At 41.8% G+C, this 27206-nt stretch overlaps 2 protein-coding genes across 7 annotated transcripts in view; one reads left to right on the forward strand and one right to left on the reverse strand.

Annotated features, from left to right (window-relative positions):
* Nucleotides 1-27206, reverse strand: part of FANCF (FA complementation group F) — a 315286-nt gene that overhangs the window by 73091 nt on the left and 214989 nt on the right. The gene's annotated exons all lie outside the window — the stretch shown is intronic.
* The window catches only part of GAS2 (growth arrest specific 2), a 118636-nt gene that overhangs the window by 53677 nt on the left and 37753 nt on the right, over nucleotides 1-27206 (forward strand). For all 6 annotated transcript variants that reach the window (XM_081166194.1, XM_081166193.1, XM_081166192.1 and 3 more), the window contains 3 exons: nucleotides 4928-5069; nucleotides 20820-20883; nucleotides 23946-24090. In XM_081166194.1, the coding sequence (XP_081022320.1) occupies nucleotides 4928-5069; nucleotides 20820-20883; nucleotides 23946-24090 (351 nt within the window). The remainder of the gene's footprint in view (nucleotides 1-4927; nucleotides 5070-20819; nucleotides 20884-23945; nucleotides 24091-27206) is intronic.

Here is a 27206-nt window from a genome sequence, read left to right on the forward strand (position 1 = left end):
CCCCACCGCCAGCCTCAAACCCGGGTTGGAGAGTAGCGGCAAGGCGTCGCGCGCCTTCCTGCTGCCCCCCATCCTCTGGGGCTGGCGATGGGGGAAGCGCTGCTTTCCCCACCGCCAGCCTCAAACCCGGGTTGGAGAGCAGCGGCAAGGCGTCGCGCGCCTTCCTGCTGCCCCCCATCCTCTGGGGCTGGCGATGGGGGAAGCGCTGCTTTCCCCACCGCCAGCCTCAAACCCGGGTTGGAGAGCAGCGGCAAGGCGTCGCGCGCCTTCCTGCTGCCCCCCATCCTCTGGGGCTGGCGATGGGGGAAGCGCTGCTTTCCCCACCGCCAGCCTCAAACCCGGGTTGGAGAGTAGCAGCAAGGCGTCGCGCGCCTTCCTGCTGCCCCCCATTCTCTGGGGCTGGCGATGGGGGAAGCGCTGCTTTCCCCACCGCCAGCCTCAAACCCGGGTTGGAGAGTAGCAGCAAGGCGTCGCGCGCCTTCCTGCTGCCCCCCATCCTCTGGGGCTGGCGATGGGGGAAGCGCTGCTTTCCTCCACCGCCAGCCTCAAACAGCAGACTCTCCTGGCTTCAGCGGAAGCAACGCGAAGCCTCCGGAGCGCAGGCTTCGGAGGCTTCGTGTTGCTATCGCTGAAGCCAAGGAGTCTGCATTCGCCCCATAAGACGCACCCACATTTCCCCTTCATTTTTGGAGGGGAAAAAGTGCGTCTTATAGGGCGAAAAATACGGTACTTATTCACAGGAATTTCAAAGTGAAATAAAGAAAGGGTAACTTCTCTTTTCGAGAGATCTTAAAATATGCTTTGAGTCTCCCCAAAGCAAACATTTTAAAAGCAAAATTATGGAACCTCTTTTGGAAAAATTATATCAATCTATTTCTTTTTCCATGTGATTTCATAGAGCCAGAGCCCCTCTTGGGGTGCCGAAGCAAACCTGACCACATTTTTCCAGGCTGACATCATCTGTTTCACTCACACTTTCACATCCTGCATTAAACCTCCTGCATGCACATCAACAAGTCAGGATTGTAAAAGGAGTGTAACTGGGGAACTGTTTTTGGGTGATATTTGATAGGAGCAATTGTGCGCACTGCTGTTTTAGAGTAACTGTGGCTATAGTCTACTATGTCAACAAAAGTCACTTTTGCCATATGGAAACCTAATTATGTCAGGATGATCTGTTCCAAAACACTTTGGAGAAATTCAAGTCATTTAAACAAAAAGTAAATCAGTTCTTTTCTTTTTTGAAAAAAAAGCATTTGAGAATCAACCTTCCTTAAATAACAGTGTTCATATTTCAGAGTTAGAACTTACAGTTAACAGATTTGAGAATAATAAAAAGGACTTTTTAGTTATTTTTAGGTGGTTGAGAATTTATTAGGTGAGAAGAAAACATAGATATTTCCCCACAGTCCTTCAGTATAAGTTTAATCTTACTTTCATTTAAGGCACTGAGTAAAATTCTGGCTCTATGGATATAAATGGCAAAATGCTCCTTGCCTCCCCACTTCAGTGTCAGTAGTATTTTTAATAATAAACAACAACTGTCCCACACATTAAAGCACATTCAAAGCATATAACCTCCCCTGAGGGAATGTAGTTTACCCCTCACAGAGAGACAGTTGCTAGCAGCCTTGACAAACTACAGTCCCCAGGATTCTTTGGGGGGAAGCCATGTGCAATGAATGTGCTTTAAATGTATGGTGTTAATGTGACTGATGGTATTTTGGTCTCCTGCACATGTTTGGCCCCATTAATGGGAATTCCTTTTTCGTGAGCCCCATTGAGGTACAGTAAAACTGCATACGGACAGTTCCCATGCATTTCAATAGGGCCCTTGTCCAGCAGAAGTTCTTCATCACACTTAAATATAGTGCTGTAGAATATTCTTGCAATGACAATTTTAACGGGAAGAACCAAATATGTGATGTTCACTCACAATCCCTTAAGCATCAACCAGAAATGTTAAGGAAGTCTTGGGCATTCCAGAGCATGCTCAGTTCATTTGGGTCATTGGCCAGGCCTCTGGTACTCATTGTTGGACTCCATCCTACAAGATGTGTGACACAATCCAGTGGTTATACAAAACAGGGAAAGTTGGAATGTAGGAAGCTGCCTTATACTGAGGCTGACTATTGAATCCCCTAGCTCAGTGGCTGACAGACGCTCTCCAAATTCTCTGAAGATGCCATGGACTGAATCTGAGGCCTTCTCTGTGTAAAGCTCTAACCCTGAGCTCCTGCCCCCCCCAACTACTGCTCTCTGCCCCCAAGAAACAGAAAGGTGGATAGTGATAAATACAAGCTTCTGTCCAAGGAAGCCTGGCCATTACTGATCTCACTGATGGCCAGAGGCCATCAATAATTGCATAGAAGAGGTGTCAGCAGTTGTCATTTGTTATACAAATGACAAAGGAGCCTTGATAGTATTCAGTTTTATTCACTGAAGTAGACCTCCATGACTAAATTAGGTTCATTATTTACATTGTGTCTACTCTGAGTAGGATGTAGTTGTATACAACTCGCTGTCATGTTTGGCATTTGAGAAGCCCCCAGACAAGCTTTCAAATCACCCCAGGGGGTTCCTGGATCAGAGCTTGAAACCACTTTGCACTATGTGATTTACATACATTTAAAAAGACCGGTTCTGGTATTTGACCTGCATCCTAAACAGGAGGCAAAAGGGAAAGTCAGAGGAAGGAAAGGAAGTGTCTGGCCAGTGCATCCCCTTCTGCATCAGTTACGTCCCAATGATATGATGCTGTCTTGCTGCTCCTTCTGCACGATAGTTGCTCCAAGCAGTGAGTCACTTCTGTGGTTTGGCAGCTGCTTTCTGGTTTCTCTACAGGCTGCCATCTGGAGAGTTTGGTGGTGACATAGTGGCTTTGAGCATGTGCTTTTTGCATTGTGGCTCCAGTTCTCTGGAATTCTCTTCCCTTCGAAGTGAAGCACGCTCCAGCATTGTCATGTTTATGTCGTCTGTTAAAAACTTTTCTTTTCTCTCCAATTAGCCTATTTTATTTCTGCAGTTTTTCATTCGTGTTAGTGTGTATGTCTTAATACTGTTTTATGATCTGAATTATCTTTCATGTTCTGTTTTCGTTCTCCACTCAGGTGTTCTCTGAATATAGAGCTACTTGTAAATTCAGAAACAAACAAAGAAAATGTGTGGGGAGAAGGAAGGGACCCCAACATTGTAAATTTGCCAGTAAAAAACACCTAACTCAGTTTATATACCATTATGAGTTTGGGGAAGTAGGTTCTGTACAGAGACCCTTCTAATCCCTGGATCCAGCAAGTGTTAACATCTAATCGAGGCTTCTAATTCTTGGACTAGCCAGGTTATCCTCTTGGTGAGGTGTAGGGAGAACAAAGGGAGAGGCTTTATGGGAGACGGCAAATGGGTGGGACAGATAGTGAAAGGACAAAAGCCAAAGTTGAGAGCTGAGATTTATTTTTTTTAGGTAGTGAAGTGACTTAGAAGGAAAGCAGCAAGCTGGGGCAAGAGCCAGAGCAAAGTTTGAGAGCAGTGTTGGATTTCTGTTTGAATTCAAGGCTGCAGCTATGGGAGAAACAAGACTCTCTTGGGGTGTTGATGCTGTGAGCCCCTCCATCATAGGCTCAGGTTGTATATATGTGTAAATGAACCATATATCATAAAGACACCACAGTCTCTGCTGTGCTACATTCCCAAAGGAAACATATACGCCTAGAACCCCTGGAATATTGCACCGTTTGGAGATTGGAGTGGCGTGCATTACCTACTGTAACAGCACCCTCTCTGTTCCCAAAACTATTGCATCACTTCAAGTGGTCCTTTGGGCTTGGATGCTATATCAGCTGTGATTTCTTTGCCAGTAGCTGAGGTTATGTGAAGCCCATTCAATCCCATGTTGTTTGGCTTCCTTTCCCCACTACCCCCTCCCCCCGCTCCAGTGTTTTGTGACGCTTCCAAGAAATTATTTGGGACTAGTTTTTTTACCCCTTTTTTCTTTTCACAAGCAATCTATGTCTGGACATGGAGCTGGAAGCTTTTGCAGACATCATTTGAGCTTCTCAGAGCTTGGCTTACAGAAAATCTTGCATTTTATAACCAGATCCAGAACAGAAGCAGATACTCCATAAATCACTTTAATGGCCAAGCTGCACATTTTAACTATTTATTTTTAGTCTTGCTTGCTCTGGGATGAGAAAACTTTGAATGTGTATGGCACTGTCACACCTATGTATCCTGCCAAGTGGAACCCCTCCCCTTGTTCTTAAAAGTTGATGTCATACAAAAACTGGCCATTTTTAGCAGTAAGGCTGAGAAAGTGTATTCACCTCCAGCCCTCTTAAAATCCCAATCATCTACGAGTTTTATGCATCCTGTAAGTGTAGACGGAGGATGAGAAGCGGGGCACTTTCACCTGATCCAACACCCCTTTAAGCCCAGCACATAGGGGGTTTGGGTTGAAGCCCAAATATCCCTCTTCCCCCTACCACCAGAGGGGTCTATAAAAGACTGCATAGGGAGTCTGGGTAAAAAAGAGGTCAATCAGGGCCCCTGCGCCTTTTGATACGTGGACGAGGGAATTTTCGTAGGTGTAGCTTGTCATGCAAGCTAAACTGTCTAAAATTCCCTCTTCTGCACAACTATTAAAGGTGCGGGAATCCAATATTTTCTTTTTCTATTCACCTGCAATAGGTAGGGGCTATGAAAGATCTAGATGCATTTGAGTGGAAGTCTTTCCACAGCCCTCTGGGATCTGTATGTTCACACAATTACAATCAGTGTAATAAAACTAGGAATATTAAAAAACACACACATTCCTATTGATTAACTGGAAGCAGGCACACCCTGGGAATATTTATTGAGAGGCATGTCCAAATATTAATAAGCATCCTAAATCATCATGTAATGTATAATTTTCTTTCTGTTTGCATTACAGATAATGCCGGTGAGGAGAATCCCATGCAAAGCCAATGCACCACCTGGATCCTTTTTTGCACGGGACAATACAGCAAATTTCTTATCCTGGTGCAGAGATGTGGGAGTAGACGATACTTGTCTATTTGAATCTGAAGGTTTGGGTATGTGTCAACTCCTGCACATCACAATATCCACTGTACTTATATCGAAGTGTCAGTCATGTCCCTAGTGATTATCACTGGGGGCAGAATCAAATCAAGCTGTCTTTGAAATCATGACGCACCACTGAGTCACGTTTTTTAACAGAACGTTCTAGGCCATAGCTGCTTATTTGTTTTAAAATACTGCATTCAAAATATTACAGACACTGCCTTCTATTAAATGTGGTATTACTCTGAGTTGGGATGAAAATGAAAATGAAGGATGTTTTGTGGAATTTCAAGAGAAAACCTGTTCTAGTTTAATTTCAACCACAGTCAGTTAATTCTGCGCTGCAATATTATGGATGCTTATCTTGTGAAAGTCAGTTTCACCACACACAATGGAACTTCTGTCTTGAATGCATACAGAACACCCAGTGCCATATTGATGGCTGCAGCAGGTCATGGATATTTTGATGTCAATAGTCACTAATCAGGATATTAGGGAGCAAGCATAACTCCACACTGTAACTGAATGAAGGGCCTTAGGCAATGCTTAGGCTGCTCAAAACCTCCTGGCATGCTAGCAGAGAGCTCCACCTGTGGCAATGCACAGCGAATGACAGCAGGGCATGTTGGGTGTGGGAATGGATGAACCACATCAATTTCCCCTTTGTTTCCCTGACAAAATGGCACAACTTTATTTCAGCCCTGGGGCTAGTGTAGTTAATTCCCTCCCGCTACTGTGAGTTGGTAGGAAAGAAGAGAGGAACTGAGCGCCCAAACCTCCTGCCCTATCCTCAGTGAATCTGCACAGTGCGTGTGACAGCTGGGCCATAGGCAGATCTCTTTTCCTCTTTGACTTTGCTAGTAGATGTCAGGGGCTGGACTGAGGAGGAATGGTGGGGGCTGCCCCCCTTTCTCCTGAACCTTCCTGAGAACAGGAGGACAGTATATATTTAGAACAGTGGTTTGCAAAAGGGCATAGTTCAGAGGCTGCAGAGGGGAGAAGCTGGGAAATATTGGAAGAGGAACAGCAGGAAGAAGAAACACCAGGGGAGAAACAGCTGACAGACTCAGTGTCTTTGGAAAGCATTCCTGAGCCCCCCTCTCCCAGGACCAGGCGAGCATTGAGGGTAGTCAAACAGCAGGCTCAGAGGCAGAAAGCTCAGATTAGCTGACGCAGGGGTGACGTAGAATAGGAGAGATGTAGTGGGGTGGGACTTGGAACAACACCATTATCTAGGGAATACTGCGTTCCTTCATCTCTCACTGTAAATATTGAATAAATTAATTGGTAAGAACTTTTATTGTCTATCTGCTTACTGGCTGCCACCGTGGGAGGGATCCCAGAAGCTTGACAGTAGCTACTGTAGAACTGGGAAGATGTCTAATTCTGCAGGACTGGACCTCAGTTGGATCACACATAATGTTTTACTTGTATATTCAAAATCGGCATTTTATGAATGAAGGAAGGAATAACTAAATGCTGAAACAACGTCTAAATAATATTAGAACTATCATTCCACTATGCATAGTTCTTGGTCTTTCAGTTGCTGGCTCTTGAAAAAGGAATTCTATCTACATAGTTCAATTAAGTATGCTTATTGGATCATTATTATTGGCATCATTATGATATACTCCAAATATTTCCTGTATACTTAGCATGTGACTTTGTCAGATAATTGTATGATTACTGTTCTCTTATTATGCATATAAAAATAAATACACTCTGGAGCGCAAGAGAAATGTGAAAGGGGATGTTGCTGCATCATACCAGACCCAGTCGCTATACGTTTCAAAAACAGCCAGAATTCTGTATGCCCAAGCATGGGAAAAATGATGAAGCAAGTAGATTGGTTCTGAATCCCCCCTCCCATTTTTCAGAAAAATCTGAAAACAATGGAATATTATTAAATTTACAGTGATGTTAAATGGCGAAGGAAGACTAGTAGATGGGATTAGTAACCCAAAATGGCAATAGGGAATTTGGAGTGTTGGGAAGTGATGTGGATTATATGTTGATGTAGAGGATTAGTAAAAGAAGAGTAATAGTATCCTGCTGTTAGGATGTGAATAAGGATAAATATTGGAAGCAGGTGAAAGCCATAGAGAAAGAGACAGGCTTGATTTCTGCAGGAATCCGAGGTCGTGGCTATGGAAGAAGCAAGATCCTCTAGGGGTGTTAATGCTGTGAGCCCCTCCATCCTGGGCTCAAATTGAATATATGTGTAAATAAACCCTGTATCATAAAGACATCACAATCTCTGCTGCCCCTCATTATGAGGAAACCAAACCCTGGGGTAAGCTCCTGGAACCTCTGGAATCTTGCACTGCTTGAAGATTGTGGTAGCATGCAACAATATTTTTCCTGTGGAGGAAAAAAAGAAGAATTAATAACTCCAGTAAGCTAATTCTTATTTTAATTTCATACTTAGGCCAAAAACAAGTCCCAAGTGAACTAATAATTAAGCAGCAACACCAAAATTACTACAGCTCTGTAATAACTGCAATTTATTGCTTTGCACTGTGCACTTGAAACTGTTTAAATGAAAGAGGGATGGTATTACTGCTGGACTGGATCCAAAGTTGCCTTGCGTGAGTGAGTGAGTGAGTGGAAAGGCACCTTTACTCACACAAAGTTTCGCTGATTTCACTCTCCATCCCATCCCACACAGCTGCCCAACGCTGTTTGGGAAGGTTCTCCCAACGGTCAAGCAGAGACTTTGGTGGTGTTTCCAAAGGTCCGCAGTGGGGAGGAGAAAGGGGCAGGAAAGCCATATTGCATGAGTGGAACTCTGCTCATACTTACCCAGACCCACCCCTTTATTTCCCCCAATAGCATTCATGATCAATTTGCCTACATGAAAATTGTACCATACTACTTAAGCAACTCTAATTCCAACCCAGACCCTGGATTCATACGCTGAGGCCCTTCTGCATGTGCCTCCTTTGAGGGAAGGGTGGAGGGTGGTGATATGAGAATGGGCCTTTTCAGTAGTGGCTCTCCTCTTGTGGTTTCTTTTTATCTGGGTTTCTTTTTATCTGGGTTTCTTTTTATCTGGGCTTTCATCCTTTAATTTGGATGAATTTCATCCTTTTGAACTGTGGGATGTGTATCAATGTGTTATTTATTTTGTGCTGGTTTTATAATGTTTTTGATCTTTGTACTGTTTTGCCAATAATTTTGAGTCACTTTTGGGGAAAAACAACCAGTAACTGCAAATAATAATAGCATGTGTGTAGAGTTTTACCTATAACTCTTTGCTACATTCGGCAATTGTTTTATTTTGAAGTCATGTGGTTGTTTCCACAAAATGTAATCCTTCTTCCCAAACAATTACTGCTTTTGTTGTTGCTGCTGCTGCTGTTAATATAATTATTTCATCATTTTTTTTAATACCAAAGTGCCTTACAGGATAAAAACTGAAATAGGAAACAAGTTCCAAATCAAATATAAGACAAGGACATAAAATGCTCATCCAAATAAGAAATAAATTCTAGCCACTCTGCTTTTAGTCGCCAAGAAATAAAGGTGAAGGATTAAACAGTAAGATACAGAAGCTTGGAAAATGACTTTCCAGATTACACACTGACCTTTTTGCTGGCTGAGTCATCCAGAGAACCGAAGCAGAGTATGAGATGGACAGTTTATTTTTATCTTGACCACCTCTGCCTTCGAGAAGCAACAATTTCAGCAAAGTCATAATCTTAATAATATAATTTTTCCTCCTTTCATGCTTATGACAAATCTCTTTTGATACAAAATTTAGGACAACCTTTTGCCTCAAGATTGCCTTTCAGCCGAAGATGAAGAGAATCAATTGTTTGGTTGGACTTGGAATCAAATAAAAAGTGAAAAGCTGTTGTGATGGAAGACAAGTCTGCTGGAGCACTAAATGAACTCACTGTGCTATCATCAAGAGGCTTCTGTTTTCCACTGCTCAAAAGGTTTTTCAGTGTGTGTAGCTCTTATCTCTATTGCAACTGATCTGTTTGCCTTCCTTTTCGACATTCTTTTCCTTGCATTTTTAATATGTGAGAAGATCCTGCTATCCTCATTCTGTCCTTGGCTTCTAATATTACTTATCATCATCATTACGTGATAATTATTAATGTATTTTATTACATCTATTCCAGGCATTTATATACCGCCCAAGTAAACATGTCCTCCACTCAAAGATCAAAATCAGTCAAATAAGTACAGCTAATTAACAGCTAGAAATGCTCATTTTTTTATTATTTTTGGTGTTGGCATGAGGCATTATGACTAGACCACTCCAGCAAAACAATGTTAATGTGATGTTCCCAGCAACCGTCCTTTGTGAAATTCGTGTCGAGAGGTCTTCCAGCTGGATGGCCTCTTGCTCTGCTCTGGTCAAAGTCATTACGATGAAGTTAGCACAGCTACTTGCAGAAGTAACAACTTGTGCAAGTTTTTTGAGAAAAAGAATTATTACTGTTTTGGGGGCTGGGTGTGTGTGTGTGAATGTGGGAACAGTTTTTCCTCAGCCGACTACTTGCACTGGTGTTGCACAGCTACATGTTTAGAGAGCTTGTGCCACACACATCATCTCGCTTATGGTGATGATGCAGACAATGTGCATCGTCAGGGCTTTCCCACTACCACACAACTCTGGAAATCCACCTCAGTTACAAAGTTGGCCTACTTGAACCTCTGCCCCGTCCCCCAACCAAGCTTCAGGGCCGTAGAGTATAATCCCATAGAATAACAGCTACCTAGGGTGGCACTGTGGGTTAAAGCACAGAGCCTAGGACTTGCCAATCAGAAGGGTGGCGGTTCGAATCCCCGTGACGGGGTGAGCTCCTGTTGCTCGGTCCCTGCTCCTGCCAACCTAGCAGTTCGAAAGCACGTCAAAATGCAGGTAGATAAATAGGTACCGCTCTGGCGGTAAGGTAAACAGTGTTTTCATGCACCAGAAGTGGCTTAGTCATGCTGGCCACATGACCCGGAAGCTGTATGCCGGCTCCCTCGGCCAATAAAGCGAGATGAGCGCCGCAACCCCAGAGTCGGCCACGACTGGACCTAATGGTCAGGGGCCCCTTTACCTTTACCTTTAGAAAACGTGGTCCTCAGTACTGAACCTCATGGATAAGTTATCTTCTTATGGCTATGTACTGGATTATTTCCCAGCCTGCAAGCTGCCAGCAACGCACCCCTTGCTTTGTGTAAAATATTTTTTTAAAAAACCCTCTCAGCACATCATTTCATTTATCAATTGCCATTTGCTCTGACTGAGCACTAAAGAGTGTTTTTCCCCAGGGGGAAAGTGGCAGGACAAGAGGAAGTGTGAATAAGCCAAATGGCAGGATGGAACCTATAGTCAATCCCTCATAATCTTGCTGGGTATTTCACACAGCAAAAAATGAGGTAGAACGTGTTTCAAAACCCAACATTATGAAACCCTTTACTTGCCTAGCAAGTCAGGGCAAGGGTGTGATGGGAAACTAACTGGAATTCATTTCCTGAAATTAAATAAATTATATTTTGGTTGAATACCTTTAGACATGGAAGAATAATCAGTTTCCTTCCATTTCCCCATACATTTCACTGAATACTTGTTAAAGGGAAGACTTGTTATCCCTTTTGGTGCTAGTGCAATTTAAATGAAGAAAAATGGCAATAATTGTAATTAGAAACCTTTCTATTCATTAGGCGATGTACTTCCCACACATGCAGCAAATAAAAGACAGTGAAGGATAAAATAAAATGTGAAAGACTCTTTTCAATAGTGCTGTGAAATATGTCCACACATGACATACTTGAAATACTGGTATTTGCAATGCCTTATGAAAGACTTTTGTATCTTTGTGACTTTATAGTTCTGGCAATGTGGCAGTTGCCAGGGCAACTCAGCTTTTTCATGATTAGTAAGACAAATAGGTATTAAAAATCAGTGTAAATTGTGAAGGGCATAGCAAATGTTTGTTCTCTCTTCCTTCTTTGGCCGAGTGCTTGTTGAGCACCTTGGTGCACCTGATTTTTGATGTTTCCTTTCCCCTATATTTTGTTTTTTCTTTCTTTCTTTTATATATATATATATAAACAATACCCAGGTCCTTCTGCTTTGGAAACAACTAAACACTAATATTCCATTTCCCCTCCTGTTTTGACTTTTCTGTAAAAGACTTTCACCTTCTGGATTATTTTTCTATTTTTTTATTGTAAAGGCATCACAAAGGGGTGTCTTCACGACATTTAACATTAGAATTTCATAAATACATAAAGCGGTTCCACCATGAGAGGGGCAGGACCAGCAGTTTAAAAGAGCAATAACAAAAATGGTGAGGAAGGAAGGCAACTGCACTTCGCAGGCCAAAGAGTTCCATTATCTGGGTAAAGACGTTGAGGAGGCCCTGAATACACAAAGTTGTGGTTGAGAATTCAACCCATGAGGTAGATGCAGACAAGTTAGCAACGTGACAGTTGTGGGACAGGCCAGTTGTCACTGCAATAGCAGTTCCACCCACAATCCGGTACAAACTGTCCCTGATTTGGCATCAGTGGGGCGACGACTACCTGTGGATGCACCCAGTCTGGTATTCTGTCTTATCACAGATTGGTAGGCCTATGTGACTTTATGTTAGCAACAGGGGATTTGGCAAACCTAACAGGACTTCAGTGTCATGGCAGCGGCACAAAGGCACAACTTGCGCCACTGTTAGAGCACACAATCACTACTGATTGATGGTTTTCTGCTGAGTTGGGTGGTATTCAACTAGGTTTTACTCAGCATAAAAGGTAAAGGGACCCCTGACCATTAGGTCCAGTCGTGGCTGACTCTGGGGTTGTGGTGGTCATCTCGCTTTATTGGCCAAGGGAGCCGGCGTACAACTTCCGGGTCATGTGGCCAGCATGACTAAGCCGCTTCTGGCGAACCAGAGCAGCACATGGAAACACCGTTTACCTTCCCGCTGGAACGGTACCTATTTATCTACTTACACTTTGACGTGCTTTTGAATTGCTAGGTTGGCAGGAACAAGGACCGAGCAATGGGAGTTCACCCCATTGCGGGGATTCGAACCGCCGACCTTCTGATCGGCAAGTCCTAGGCTCTGTAGTTTAACCCACAGTGCCACCCGCGTCCCTTTTACTCAGCACAGGCCCACTTAAATATATGACCATGGCTAAGTTGGGCCTATTATTTTAAAGGGGTCTACTCTGAGTAATGCTTAGATGAATACCACTTAATGTTAATTTATCATAATACTGTAGGTTAAAAATTGTGCAGTAAGGTTTGGTAGCAGTAAAAGTGATCTGTACATATGTGTGCAACGTGCTCAGAAAGAAACACGTTTAATGGCCTGGTGCTTATCTTTGTTAATATGGCTGGTTCAGATCAACCCAACTGCACTTAGGAAATGTGACCCACTATTTCACAGTGACAACACAGTAAGCCAAGCTATGGTTTACTGATGGTGACTAGCAGGCACTTTGCCCTTCCCCGTTCCTTTTTACTGCCATGCCACACTGAGCCAAGTCAAGATTTGGCTTAGCATATCATTCAAACCAGGGCTCATTATTGAAGTCTCTCACGGCAGCCAAAAGGCCCAGGAAGGAGCAAAGTAGTTGTTAATGCCATTCCAGGAGGTTTGTCGGGTTTTTGGTAAACCACAGTTTGGTTGACCATGTTGTGCAAACCAGTCCAATATACTTAGACAGAGTTATATGCCCTTAGGAAATAATCTCTTCCAGAAGATGCAATCAGAAGAATGTACCTCTAGAGTAGTTCTAGGGTTGTTTACATTGTGAGAAACACAGTCAATTTGCTTTCAGAAGTTCTTTCTTTGGAGGTTGTTCATTTGTGTTTATTTTCACTGGAAGAAGGTATTTTCGATTCACTCCTTTGCTCAGTACATGGGGTTATTGTCGGGTCACACTAGGAACGCTGCCTGTTGTGTAATGAGTCAGAGATGAATCAGGATTCCTTTTTATCCAGGGTGCTTTTTAATTTGAGTTGCACCTTGAGTGTATAAAGCAAGTCAAGTTTGAAGCGAGTTCAAGAGGTACCTTGGGAAGAGTGATAACACAAACAAGCTCTGTGAACCGGGTCAGTTTTCTTGTGGGCATTGTAAATGTGCTGCTTACAGGCCTCTCTGTCTGGAAACAGGCCTCGCAGCATTTGATTTTCATTATGTTGAAAAAAAAACTCCAGTTCACGTTATTTTAAAACATTATGGCATGCCCTGTGGGACTTCTGATTTGCTTCCTTTGACAGCAACCCCCTCCCATGCTTTTGAAACGCCTCGCAGGGTTTTTTTTTTTTTGTTTAAAAGGCTTGCCATGGTATCTGGGCAGCTTCTCTTTCAGAAACACAAGTACCAAGCCCCCTTCGGCACAAAGAACTAGTCACACAATTTTTTTGGATCCTCTCTTATGTTTCTTTTTTTCTGTGAAAGAAATAGGCAAAATGTGCTATTGCTCTTCTGTGATGTGGGACAGAACTGAAGTTCTGTGTCCTGGCAGTGGTTCTCAACCTGTGGGTCCCCAGATGTTGTTGGACTACAGCTCCCATCATCCCTGAGTTCTGGTCTTGCTAGCTAGGGATGATGGGAGTTGTAGTTCAACAACATCTGGGGACCCACAGGTTGAGAAAGGCTGGTTTATTGGTTCATGGCATTTGCAAACTTACTTTACTTATATTGGGTGGGGCTCTTCCACGTCACAAAGAGGCCTACCCCACCTGTAGAAGTTTTCTGTTGATGTTTGCCCAATACAGATGTGTATTGAAAATGTGTTGAAATGTCTTGAAAATAAACCAAGGTTTATATATGTGGTTGTGAATGCAATGTTGTGGGGAGGGGGGTGGTTGTCCAGTGAAACCAAGAAAAGGAAAAAATGCAGGGGAAAATCAGGTATAGAAGCTTTCTGATATGTTCTATTCCACACACGGTATGATACAGTATATACTAGTGGGATATAGCTGGGCTAAGTATGAAAAATTGTAAATATTAGAGGCATGCAACTGCTTTGGGTACAGTCTGAATAACAAGGAGGACTGAGGTGATTTTACCCTTTCTGGAGCTGAATTGCAATGTAAACAAAACACTCCAAGTTGGATCAATTGGTTCCCTGCAAAGCCTTGTACTTTTCTGTCTGTCTGTTTATATGTACTCTCTGCTTTCTCCTGTTTTTCTGTGTGTCTGTTTTTCTACTCTAGGTCCTTGAACTTTGCAAGGAGTGAATCATGCTGACTGTGGAGCACTGAAGAGCCCTCAGTGCTTCTTTGTTGGTGTTAAAGCAGAGGACTTTAAAAAAAAAGTTAAAAGCTTAATTTAACTTTAAAAAATGGGCACAGTTCTGCTTAAGGGGGAGGGGGGGAAAATCTTCTGGAGCTCTTCAGCATTTAAGGGCAGCCCCACCTTTAATTGTCTTAATATGGATTATCGAGGAAAATGTTTCCACTACAAAGGCCTCTGGATCTCCAGTTGGCCCATTCCTAGGATCCCCAAGTGGATTATTTCAGGGGGGAGCAGAGGAAAATGCCCTGGAGCTAGAAGGGGGGAAATGTGTAAAGTCCATTATCAGGAAAGTGCATCCTGCTCCATCATGGGAGGCAAACCAGACATGAAGGGCAACAGAGAATTATTGGCAGGCATGTCACAATCCTGTTTTGGTTAGAAAGCAATGCATCCCACTGCGTGCTCCATACCTCGCCTCCTTTTCTCTTGGTGACCCTGGTCTTCTGGCTTGCCCATTGCCTCACACCCCACCCAAGATGATAAGAAGTTATTCCGAAGTCCATTATGAGGCTTTTCCTGAGCATCTTCCCATTTTTTCCTTAAAGGGATGCTAATCCAATCTTTAACATGGACATCTCAGTAGTTTCTGATGAACACTTCTTCAAATGTGAGTCAGACATCTGATCCAGAGTGCCTATGTGAACAATGCAAAATTCTAACAGTAGTCTGCATTCTTATTATAGTTCTCCATGGACTGCTTCATGCAGCCAAAACTCCTGCTAACCACAATAGGAGTGTTTTGACAGAGGACAAATGGGTGTTTGGCTTCCTCACTGTATTATTGTGTATTATTGAGATCTTCTGAGCAATTCATTTTCGATGAATATGACTGTCCTATATTATTGAATGGTTATAGGATCTGGAAGCCATGAACGTACTTCACCTCTTTCTTCAAAGACTCTACGCAGCAAGAAAAGGGTTTGCCTTCAGTTACGCTAGCATGCTAATATGTGTGGTTTGTTTTCGGAGTGTTTTGACATATATATTTTTCCCATCCTCAGTGCTTGTGACACTAGCGTACATACACTTATGCATTTATATGACATACATAGGTGTGTGACTGACTTATTTTGATGCAACACATGTTCTTAAAAACTTAATCAGCTTTAATCTTTAAAGCAAGCCACTAAGTGGTCTTTCGTTTTAGCAATAAAATGTGGGAGGAAATAAAATAGTATTCAGTTTGGTATACATTAACTGTTAAGTCCTTTTTGACCCATAAAACCCACCAGCAACATATGGTGACCCACTGTGGGCCTGATTTTCCATGGTACCAAGAACCTGGGAGGCCACGATGTGTGGTTTATAGGTTTTCTTTGACTTGTGAATCACATGTTTGCAGCAGTATATTATATTCATCCTTTGTTTGGATACTCTGGAATTTTCTGCATATTCAATTTCTTGATTTATATTGCTTTTAAAATTAAAGATACTGGATGACTATATTTACATTATTCTTTCATGTCCTAAGAGACAAAGGCCGCAATCCAGCTGAAGGCGTTTCTGACTGAGGCTGCAGTCTATACCCATATACATGGGCAAGTCTCATTGAACTGTGCATGAATGTGTAGCATAAGTTCCACTGCTGTTATGATTCAGTTCGAATAAAGTGAAAAATACATGTGAATTTTTTCAGACTATTTGACTGAATACACCCCACTGCCCGTTGCATCAGGAAAAGTTTTTTCCTCTCTGTCTGTTTCCCCACACACAGTTTGTTTAAAATATCCACATTTTTGTATGCGATTTGTCACTTTGAAGATTTTAAAAGTATTTTTGTATCATTCTGTTATTGCATAAATAGTATTATTTTTTGACAAAGGTTGTGTAGTTATGAAAATCAATCTTTTTAAAAAAAGTTATATGATTCTTACTATGCTTACTCCTACTTTCAGAGAAAACTAGACAATCTGTGGGAGTCAGATATCTGTGTTTAGTAATTCTCACTAGATGATCTCTATCAAATCCACATAGAAGCTGATAATTTAGATTTCTATTTAGTAGTGAAATAATGGAGACTGAATCACAGTAAGCAAGAAGCAATATAAAAATGAGGAGTGTTAAAGGTGAGGACCTGGAATAGCGCACAGTGAAAGAAGTGTTAGGTTGCCATATCATTGGCGGTAGAAGATTGCCACACAATTTTACTGAAGTTGGGGGTGTAGTAGGTGGAAGAAAGGGCTCAATACATGAAATTTTAGAAAAAGAGAGCTGTAGCAACTCCATTAACATTAGCAATGTGTGTAGGATGAGCCAGGATCAACTAAGTATTGATAAAGATTGGGGAAATATCAACTTCAGAAATATGATTTGGGAGTAGAAAAACTACACAAAGTACCGTATCCTCTATTTGCTGCCTTCTTTATTTTCTATCTTCTGGGTTTTCTATCTTAGACTTAGAAACACAGCCCCTCCCAACATCTTCATCTCCCATTCCTCCTTCACAAACAGCTCTGCAAGTTCCTCTCTGACTCACATTATCTGACCAATCCATTCTGAACAACCTTAGCCAAACCTTTCCTTTTCCTTTATTGCACACAGTTTCCCCCAAGTGCATTCTGATCCTTCCTTCTGTTGACACGTCCAGATAATATAGATCCCTGAAGACAGGAAAGGAAACTTTATTTTCTGTGTAACATACTGGCGCTAGGTGAAAGTGCAACAAGGAGGAGTTGTAGCAGTGGTAGGTAATCTTCTTCACCAACACCACTATATAACAGAGATTAGGACTATATTTAGAAGAGGCCATGTTTATGACAATCATTGCTCCAGGAGTTTGCTTGAAATGTATTCCACAGAACCTGCCTCTTAGTGAAAGTTAAAACTTTTACGGATAAAAATGTCACAGTTGGAATTTGCAATGTGTGCAAGCAGTCCAATGACTTGTAATACATACAGTACTATGTTAGTTGTATCTGATTACAGTGTATTAGGATAAAGGATATTGATTAATTTATAGCAGAGATGGGAGTCCTGTGGTCTTTCAGATGTTGTTGGACTTCACTTTCCAACAGCCCCAGCTAGCACAACCAATGGACAAGGATAATACCACTTGCAGTCCAGAAACATCTGCAGGGCCAGAGCTCCCAAGCCCTGATTTATAGATCCCTTGGATTATTAAAAGCAGTATGTAGTCTATATCTGTAGTGGCCAACCTTCTTCACAACTAGGCAAACAATAACATGCTACTGTTGCACACTATAGTACATATGCAGCCCTCTGTGTTTTGGCATGTTTTTAACCACTAGTCCACTCACCTGGAGAGCAGGCAGCAACATAGCGGGAAGGTAAACGGTGTTTCCGTGTGCTGCTCTGGTTCGCCAGAAGTGGCTTAGTCATGACCTAGAAGCTGTATGCTGGCTCCCTCAGCCTATAGAGTGAGATGAGTGCCGCAACCCCAGAGTCGTCCGTGACTGGACCTAACGGTCAGGGGTCCCTTTACCTTTACTGCTCTCCGAGACAGCGGCAAATTCCAGCTGGCATCATTGCTGCATGTTGAACATCCATGTTCACACACACCTTGCTGAACATGTTTGTTTCCTTTTGTTTATTTGTAAAAAGAATTATCCTGCTTAATATACCCCCCCCCCAAAAAAAACCCTCTAAGTGTCTTACATGAAAACAGTAACAATTTGAGAGCATTCAATAAATTATCCTAAAAGCTTGATAAAAATCAGATTAAAAACAAAACCATGTTCATGGGTGGGGGTAAGTAAATTCTGTGGAGTAATATTATTATAAATATACCATGAATCAGGTTGATTTTACTAAAAATTCTATGTTTATTTGGACTAATTCAAAAGGCTCAGTCCCATGGATTTCAAAAGAACCCCACTAGTGTAGGCAGCAACTAAATAACTCATATGAAATGGTTAATGCAGACAGTATACTAATATTGCTACTGATTCTTGGGGATAAATTATTGTAGGCCGTAAGTGTACACCAGCTGCACCAGTGTGCATGCCAGGGGGTGGGTCGCCATCTAAAATATGATGCACTCTTAAGAAGATGCAGTGCTTTCGGTTGTGTCCCATGTAACTCCCTCATTACATTAGAGTTGGCATTAGTATGGAACTAATAGCATTGCTATAGACCCATGATGATTTTGGCAAATGCGTGTGTAAACAGCAATTCTGTTTCCAGAAAGGAATTCAGCACTTATTGTATCATATAGAACTCCTCCCTCCAAGTTTCACATGCATACCCATGTCGGTACTGACCTCAGGAATGCTAGCAATTTTGCTTTTAACGTATTGGCATACTCTTATCACTTCACCAGATACTTGGTATTTTTTAATAGTTGGCTAGTGCCTGCGCTGTCTGTCATGCTCTAACAATGATTTCACTCTCTCACATTGTTCGTCATGAAATGCATGAAATGTGTCTGGAATATGTGAACCAGCTGCACAGCAGCACATTCCTTTTCATCAGAGAAGCAAAGCTCTGGAAGAAACTGTCTCTCGCCTGTTCAGTTGTCTCATCATTCCATACTATGTCATGTCTTGAAATGCTGCATCATTAAAATAAATTAATAGGACACGTCTGGATAGCTCACAACATGTTTCAAAACTTTGTGGTTTCTTGTGGTGTGATTGTATCAGCATATCATATCTTGTGGAGTTCAAACCATGGAGGACTATACCTATGGATGAACTCTTAATTTAATAGATTTAACCACACAAGTAAGCATATCTAATTTTTTAGAAGAAATTGTCCCATTTGTACCTGACCATTGTGGGAAGGGAGCCACTTGATTTCAACATGGTCCTGTGTCATACCACAGAAGTAACAGCTGTAAAGAGAAACACGGTTGTTTGATATGGTGCACCACACCCTTTGAGAACCATTGCATTACACACTAATAATGTGTGAAGGGACTATAGTTGTGTGTGTGTGTGTTCCCTCTTGCTAGAGCATTTTGGTCAGACTATGTAGTGCAGATATGAAATATTGTTGATATATTGTTGTCTGATGATTGTTAAAGTATTGCTTTTCAAATATTGTTAGTTAGCTCCACTGATGAAGAAGTTAATAATGACTCTTTCCCTTGAATGAGTTGTATCCAATGCCAGTCCTACTCACAATAGACACATTCATTTCAGTGGGTTTATTTTACATATAAATAAACTAAACTGGCAAAATCATTATTCATTCAATACATCCTATCTACAATATGCCCCCCTTCTAGTTGAATGCCCCCAATATGTTTTAAAAATGGTCTGTATTTGGTCTACCATAAATCTGAGATAAGGATACTCTAAGTATGGGAAATCTGTGGCCATCCAGATGTTGTTGGACTTCCATCATTCCTGACTATTGGTCATGCTGTCTGGGACTGATGAAAGTTGAGTTCAACAACATCTGGAGGGACACAGGTTTACCATTCCTCCTGTAAGCATTTCTTGCGGATGTGCAAGGAATGTTTGTTTCATGCAGATGGAAGCCTTACTTTTTTATTTGAGTGAATATTAAATAAAGTCATTGCCCCCATGCTTCTAGCTACAGACCAAAATTCTACTGTCTCATTCAGTTTAACACTCAGTACCCAAAAATGTAAGGTAAAGGTAAAGGGACCCCTGACCATTAGGTCCAGTTGTGGCCGACTCTGGGGTTGCGGCTATCATCAAATAAATATTATTTGGATTCAGGAAAAAACAATTCTGCTGAGTGCCCCAGATATCTATTGATGTTCAACAACAAGTTTAGGTTGCATGTGGAAAGAAGCATTGCCTGTTCAGAATAATTTTTGTCATTATTGTCTTTTACACAATATAAATGAATGAATGAATAAATAGGATGTCAATTCTGTTAATCCTACCCTGCCTCAAAATCACTTATTATATTAACTCATTCTGGAAATGTAGCTTATAACAGCCTTTCTTTCATCTAAAAACATCTTTAAGGAGTCACCATTTTTTATTTTAAAAAATATTGATAATATGATTTTATTACTTAAGCCATTAGACAGCAATCCTACAGCCACTTATCTAGGAATAATCCTAATTAATCTCAGTGGAATTCAGTTTTGAGTAGAAATGTCTAGGATTGCACTGTTAATCATCTGCATAAATTTGCATAAGAATAAACCATAGGGGCCATATCCCAAGCTCCCCTGGTACAGCAGATTTCTGTGTGTGCAACTGAACTTTCTTTTCCTGTCCTGTCCCCAACTAGCACTCACACTCTTCTGGAGAAGAAGTGGGACACATGAAGAGAAAAGGAAAATTATGCACATGGAGCCTTAGATACAACTCTAGGGCTGGAGGCAAGAAAGAGGACTCTCTAGGTGAAACATCCATGCATCTCATCAAGTGTCATCTTAAAAGACCCACTCTCACCTCTGTACGAGAGTAGAAGTACTTCTAGGATGGCAGCAACATTGCCATCCTTTATTTGATTGTGTTTCTGTGTCAATAGTTCAGGACCAGCAAACAGACTGGTACATCACTCAGATACATAAAATATCTCTTTTGTAAGTACTTTTTGTCTCTTCTTATTTTTTTCCAGTCCTCCACAAGCAGCCCAGAGAAGTGTGCCTTTGTTTGCTCGAACTTGGAAGGATTGCTGCAAGGTAGGCAAAAGTATTTGAAGAACTGAGCAATATTTGCATTTTTGACAGCAACAGCTATTGAGAAAATGATGGCTTCAGCAAATTTATATTGGCCAGGATCAAGACAGATGTTCACCTGAGGCAGCACAGGAGCTTATTGTGGACAGTTGTTCAAACAAAAACAAGCCTCCTTTAATATGGTTGTCTGCCATCTTTAAACCAAGGCAAGGAAACCAGCAGGTCTTTCTAAATCGGATTATTTTTCTTCTGCAAGTTGAAACATTTACAGCAATAACTGATGCTGTTTTTGCTATATAACTGAGTTAGTTCTCAGTTCTCATTCCATTGGGATGATTGGGCTGCTGTTTATGTGTAAATAGTAACAAGATGCTGATGGTGATGATGATGACGATGATATATTTGGGTCATCTGAAATAATGGATCAGTCATTTTTGTGACCAGCCAATGTCCTTACCACTCTACTAATCATCTGGCACACATAAGATAACTCAAGGGACAGGAAAGACATGTCCCTCATTTCATTCTCTGAGAATCATGCTGCTTCTGAGAGTCTTGAAAGCATGGCATGAAGTGAAACACTGGCACACACACCCTTTCCCCCAAATTCCCTCATGCATACAAGGTGGTTTATGAAATGGCATTGTGATATCAGCCATTGAAAGCAATGAAGAACTGACTGAGCTAATTGTGTGAGATGAGTAGATGGATTTTGCGTTGTCAGTTCGACTTCTAAATTACATTTCATTTTAGTGCTTCACCCATATACAGTCATGTGTGGATTTAGTTCTACCAAGTTAAAGGAGCTGGAAAAGTTTGTGTTTTGTTTCTTTGAACTGAGAAGGAAGGATTGTGGCTGGACAGCGGGAAAAACATTTAAATCCATCTACTCTGAAGTATGAAAAATGTGGTAGGTCAGATTGTGTAAAGATGCCGGGAAAAAAGGATCTGCATTCCTTAAAAGAGTACAAGAGCTACATCTGATGAGTAAGGTTGCATGCAGGTGTAGAGCCAGGGCCCAGTGGGAACTGAGTGATTTACAGCCTGTCAGCGTCTGCAGACAGACAGGAAGTCAATGGATTATATATATAGGTGTTTGCTCCAGCCTAGGCTGATATTTCATTAAACAGAAGGGACCAGCTAGCAGCTACTACAACCCAGTATGATTTCACTTGTCGGTTTCTCAATTTTTTTTCCAAGGGTCAAAAAACATGTTCATAAAATTTGAACCATAGTGGTAGCAATCCTCTCTGTGAATTGAGTCTTTTGTTTTTATACCATGGGAGGTTTCTCATGTCCCAGCAAAACGTATCTATTTTCATTGTTTGAGTAGTTTATTAAAAAATTGGGCAGTGGGGGTAGAATTTTAAAATGTAAGAGATAGAGTGCTAGTTTTGGACTAGAGGATCCAGGCCTAATCACATCACTATTTCACAGTTTAGTATCACAGGTCGTAGCTAAGGTTATAAAATGCTATTTTTAAAAAAGAAATATCTCCATCATATTGAAACATAGGAAGCTGCCTTATACTGAATCAAACCATTGTTCCATCTAGCTCAGTAATGCCTTCACTGACTGAGTGGCTCTCTAGGAATTAGGTAGGGGTATTTTTCCAGTCCTACCTGAGGATTGAACCTTCCACATGCAAAACCAAGCTATAGCCATTCTCCTGTTGCTATACTGTAAGGTTGATCAAAAAAGGACATTCCCTTCTTGTGCCCCCTTTCCCCCTTTCATTTATGATTGTGGGTACTCAATCAGAGGAAGAATTGTAGCTCAGAAAGAGTAAACATGATTTGAATGCAGAAGATCCAGAACTCAATTTGTAGCATATCCACTGAGTATTAAGCAGCAGGGAAAGACCTATGCCTGAGACTGTGGACAACCAAGACTCTGCCGGTCACAGTAGGTCGGTGATGGCCAAACTTGGCCCTCCAGCGGTTTTGGGACTACAGTTCGCATCATCCCTGACCACTGGTCCTGTTAGCTAGGGATGATGGGAGTTGTAGTCCCAAAACAGCTGGAGGGCCAAGTTTGGCCATCACTGCAGTAGGCAATGCTGGGCTAGAAGGACAAGTAGCTGGTACAAGGCAGCTTCTACAAATGGAGCTACAGGAGTTCATTGAATTTTCTGCATTTCCCCTTAACTGCTAATGGACGTGAGATGAGGAGCCTCCTGCGAAGAATCTGTTCTTTCCTTTCTTTGCCTCCAGAATATCTTTTTTCTGCTGCTGCTGTCAGTTTTCACTGGTTTTCCATAAAATAGGAGACTGTCTGCAGTGACAAGAGAACCCCCTTCTGTGTTTTTGTAGCTGGCTGGCTTCATACAAATGTAATATGTTAAAAAAAAAAAGCTAGTCAGAAAGACTAGCCAGTGTGGTATAGAGGTTGGACTATGGCCTGGGTGACCAGGCCTCAAATCTCCTCTCAGCCATGAAGCTGAATGGGTGACCTAGGTGTAGGCACTGTCTCTTAGCCTAATTTACCTCAGGGTGTTGTGCTGATAATATGGAGAGCAGGGAGGACCATGTATGTCACCTTGAGCTCCCATACCCTCCAACATTTCTCTGATGAAAATAGGGACGTCCCATTCCATAAATGATAATTTTACTATTTATACACCACGCGTTATTGGCTTGCTCCAGCTTCCAACATGTATAATAAAACATTAAACATTTTTTTTAAAACTTCCCTATACAGGATTGCCTTCAGACGGCTCAGGGTTGGATAACTCCATACCCTCCAAAATTTCTCCAATGAAAATAGGGACATCCTAAGGAAAAGCGGGAGATTCCGGGATCAAATCAGAAACCGGGATGGCTTCTCTAAATCAGGGACATCCCTGGAAAATAAGGACGCTTTGAGGGTCTGAGCCTATTAGACCAAAGAGTGTGCTCCAAGAGTGTTGCTCAGCTCTAATACTGGAGCTAGGGTAAAGCGTGAAATCAAATACTGTTATAATGATTTTAGGGTTTTTTTTTACACTTTTAATAAGGCAATGTAACTATTATTTTTAACCTGTTGGAACTGGTTTTGTAAGCACTGGTAACCTTCTGCATTCAAAGGTTTGGCGTGGAGCCTCCTGGATTAATAAAACTGGAGAAAGAGATTGAGCAAGAAGAAACACTTTCAACCCCTCTTCCGTCCCCCTCCCCCTCCCCCTCAAAGTCGCCTGGCAAAAAGAGCACAGGGAAGCTTCTGGATGATGCGGTAAGTGTGCATTAGCAGGCCTCACACTATACATATTTCTCGACAGGTGATTGGCGGGGAGTCTCCCTCTCCCACTCTTGGTAAGGTATATTGATGCACTGGATAAAAGAAGGGTAACCATTAACTATCCTCAGTTTGAAGTAACATCTGCGAGAAATGAGGTTACAAGGAACCAGACAGAGGGCCTTCTCGGTAGTGGTGCTTAGGGAAGTTTTTAATGTTTGACGTTTTATTGTGTTTTTAATATTCTGTTGGGAGCCGCCCAGAGTGGCTGGGGAAACACAGCCAGATGGGCAGGGTATAAATAAATTTTTTTATTTATTATTATTATTATTATTATTATTATTATTATTATTATTATTATTATTATTACATCTGCTCTTCAATAACTTAGTTGATAGCACTTGTTACGGAGTGGTTTACTGAGAGCTAGTCTGGAAAGGTTATGATGCCAACTCCCCATCTAAATGGCACTATGCATTTTGAACTACGACTCTTTGAAGTAAGTCCCAGCCAGTATAGTAATTTCTATTCCTCACTTACATTCTTCACTAAGGAAATTCAAATTCATTCATATATATATATATATGGTTTGTAGTTTATTTTGTGCAAGGATATAGGTAAGCAATGGTATTTGGAGAAAATGGTGAGGAAAGAAAAATAAAGCAAGCGAAAATGAAGAACCAGTTCAGCAGAGAAATAATATGGGATGAGGGACAGAAAGCATGACTAAAAGCCTTTTTATAAAAGCTCAAAGCACACAGATGTTCTACCCTGTGAACACTGAAGCCTGTGAAAGATACATCATGCAGTGGGTTGTATCTGACTGAATCATTCTCAAAGTGGACTTGTTGAAATGAGTGGCCTCAAGCTGGCCATGTTTAACTTAATTCTGATAGATTTTAGTGGGCCTAGTCCATGAGTATGAATTGGTTGAATAAACCCTCTGGGTGGAATTCAGTGTCACACTTTTCCAATAGTTTTGTCTGTGCAAGTATTCCAACTTGTCAGATGGAACAATACCCCCTCCTGCCATGTGCTGTTCAGGCAGCTCTCCCAACCCTGCCAGAGCCAATCGCAGGAGTTATGTGGGGGCTTTGGGGAAAGAGGGGTTCTGCTGATGCGGCTGGTTAGATGAATCTCCCCACCCCAAATCTCTGAACAGTGAGGGGATCCATGGGTTCCAGGCACTTACCCAGGTTTACCGTAGTTTCCTTGGAATGAAGGTCATCAGAGACTGTGGTGTCTTTAGGATATATTTATACAACCTGAGCATAAGATGGAGGGATCATAGCATTAATACCCCAAAAGATCTTGCTTCTCCACCAGTCACAGTTTTGTGTGTAGCACAGAGCAAATATGCCTCTGCGTCTAGCTTCCAACCTGCTTTCTCCCTAGATCACCCATCCACTCTTGCATTTGTTCCCACACCTAGCAGCTAGGTGTGGGAGCGAAGGCCCATCCATTTTTTCCATGGCACAGAGAAATTTCTTTGGTTACACTAATCATGGTGCTTAACTAGTTGGCCACAACCATTGCCTAGAGAAAGGGACTGGTTTGGCAAGCTCTCATACCTACAAACCCCCACAGATCCAGGAACCCAATAATTGGGTCTCTGGGAATCCCTCAGACTGACCATTCAGACTGATAACAATACTGATATAAGCTTAACACACACACACACACACACACACACACACACACACACACACTGCTGTAAGGCAGTGCAATCACATACCAGTGTGTGAACACTTTAAGGTGGACCAAGTGGAAGACCAAAGGTCACAGGTATAGATATATTGTGATATATCTATATATATATTGTGATATAAGAGCAGGGAGATGAGGAGTAGGCAAGGTTGCAGAGCAACTTTAAAGCTAAGAGAAGGAGCCTGGACCAGGGAACAGAGAGGAAGCCAGCAGGGGGTTCAAGAAGGGGTGTTACATGATCAGATCAGATCCGTATTATGAATGTGACTGGCTGCAGCTTCAAAGTCCTAAGCAAAGATCTTTCCAACCCTGCTACCTCAAATGCTTTTAACTGGAGATGCTGAGGATAATTGAACCTGAGACTTGCTGAATGCAGTTCATTGATGCATTTAACCTATGCAGTAACATTCACTTTTCACTCTTTATGGAAAAAATCACACTGGTCCTGAATAGGCGGTGTTCTGAACAACCAAGGGTTAAACAGGAAAGTAAAAAATGTATTCTAAAAAAAGCACGTGTTGCTATGGCAACTCCTATATCACATGGTGGATGTGCCACCTGGGAGTTACAAAGCCCTCCTTGAAAGCCCCTGTGCCACTCCTGAGCTACAATGAACAGATGGAATTTGGTGTATTTAACAGTGCTTGTGAAATGTAATTTGCTGAAATGCAAACTTGGTTAGGTTTAGCGTCCCCCCCTCCCCTTCCTGGTTCTTTAACTTCTCAAAGTCTTTCACTGTGGCTGCCAGAGAAGGACTGAGACAAAGCATAGAAGAGGTGACTGCAATTCCTGTGGGTGAAGTCAAAAGGAGAAAAAAGAGCTTATGAAGTCTGATTTAAGTGACCTCCTTTAATTTACAGAATATCAGCAAAATGCAAACACATAAAACTATTTTATCAATTCTAACAAAGACGTCTCGGGTGTAAATTAACATAGTTGAAAATTTTACAGCAGCCTCCATATGCACAAAGTTACAGCAAGACTGAATCCCAGCCCCCAAAACGCATCTTCTTTCTAGATTTCCTCACAGTAATATTGCTGTGGGTTTGGGGAAATAACAAGAGCAGAGTGAAAGGCTTCATGACTTGTTTGGTTTGTACTTTCTGTTGCTCTTCTAAGGCTAAATAGCAAAATGCAAGCGGGGAAAATCCTCAAAGAATTGTTTTGATGCTGCTGCTACAATAGTGGGTGGGGGAGCATCCCCTTTCTGCTTCAAAGACCCTCCAGCATGTAGCAGATCTTGGAAAAGTGATCATGCAGAGACTCCGTTCGTGTGTTTTCCATCCTTTTGAGGGTAGTGAAATCAGGGGTACGTGGGAATAGGAATGATTGGGGGCTCTGGTTGGCAATGGAAGCTATTTGAACAGAAGGAGGGGCTCATGCAATCATTGAGAACCCATGCCATT

The sequence above is a fragment of the Podarcis bocagei genome, assembly GCF_964188305.1.
Source record: "Podarcis bocagei genome assembly, chromosome: 1".
Taxonomy (NCBI): Eukaryota; Metazoa; Chordata; class Lepidosauria; order Squamata; family Lacertidae; genus Podarcis; species Podarcis bocagei.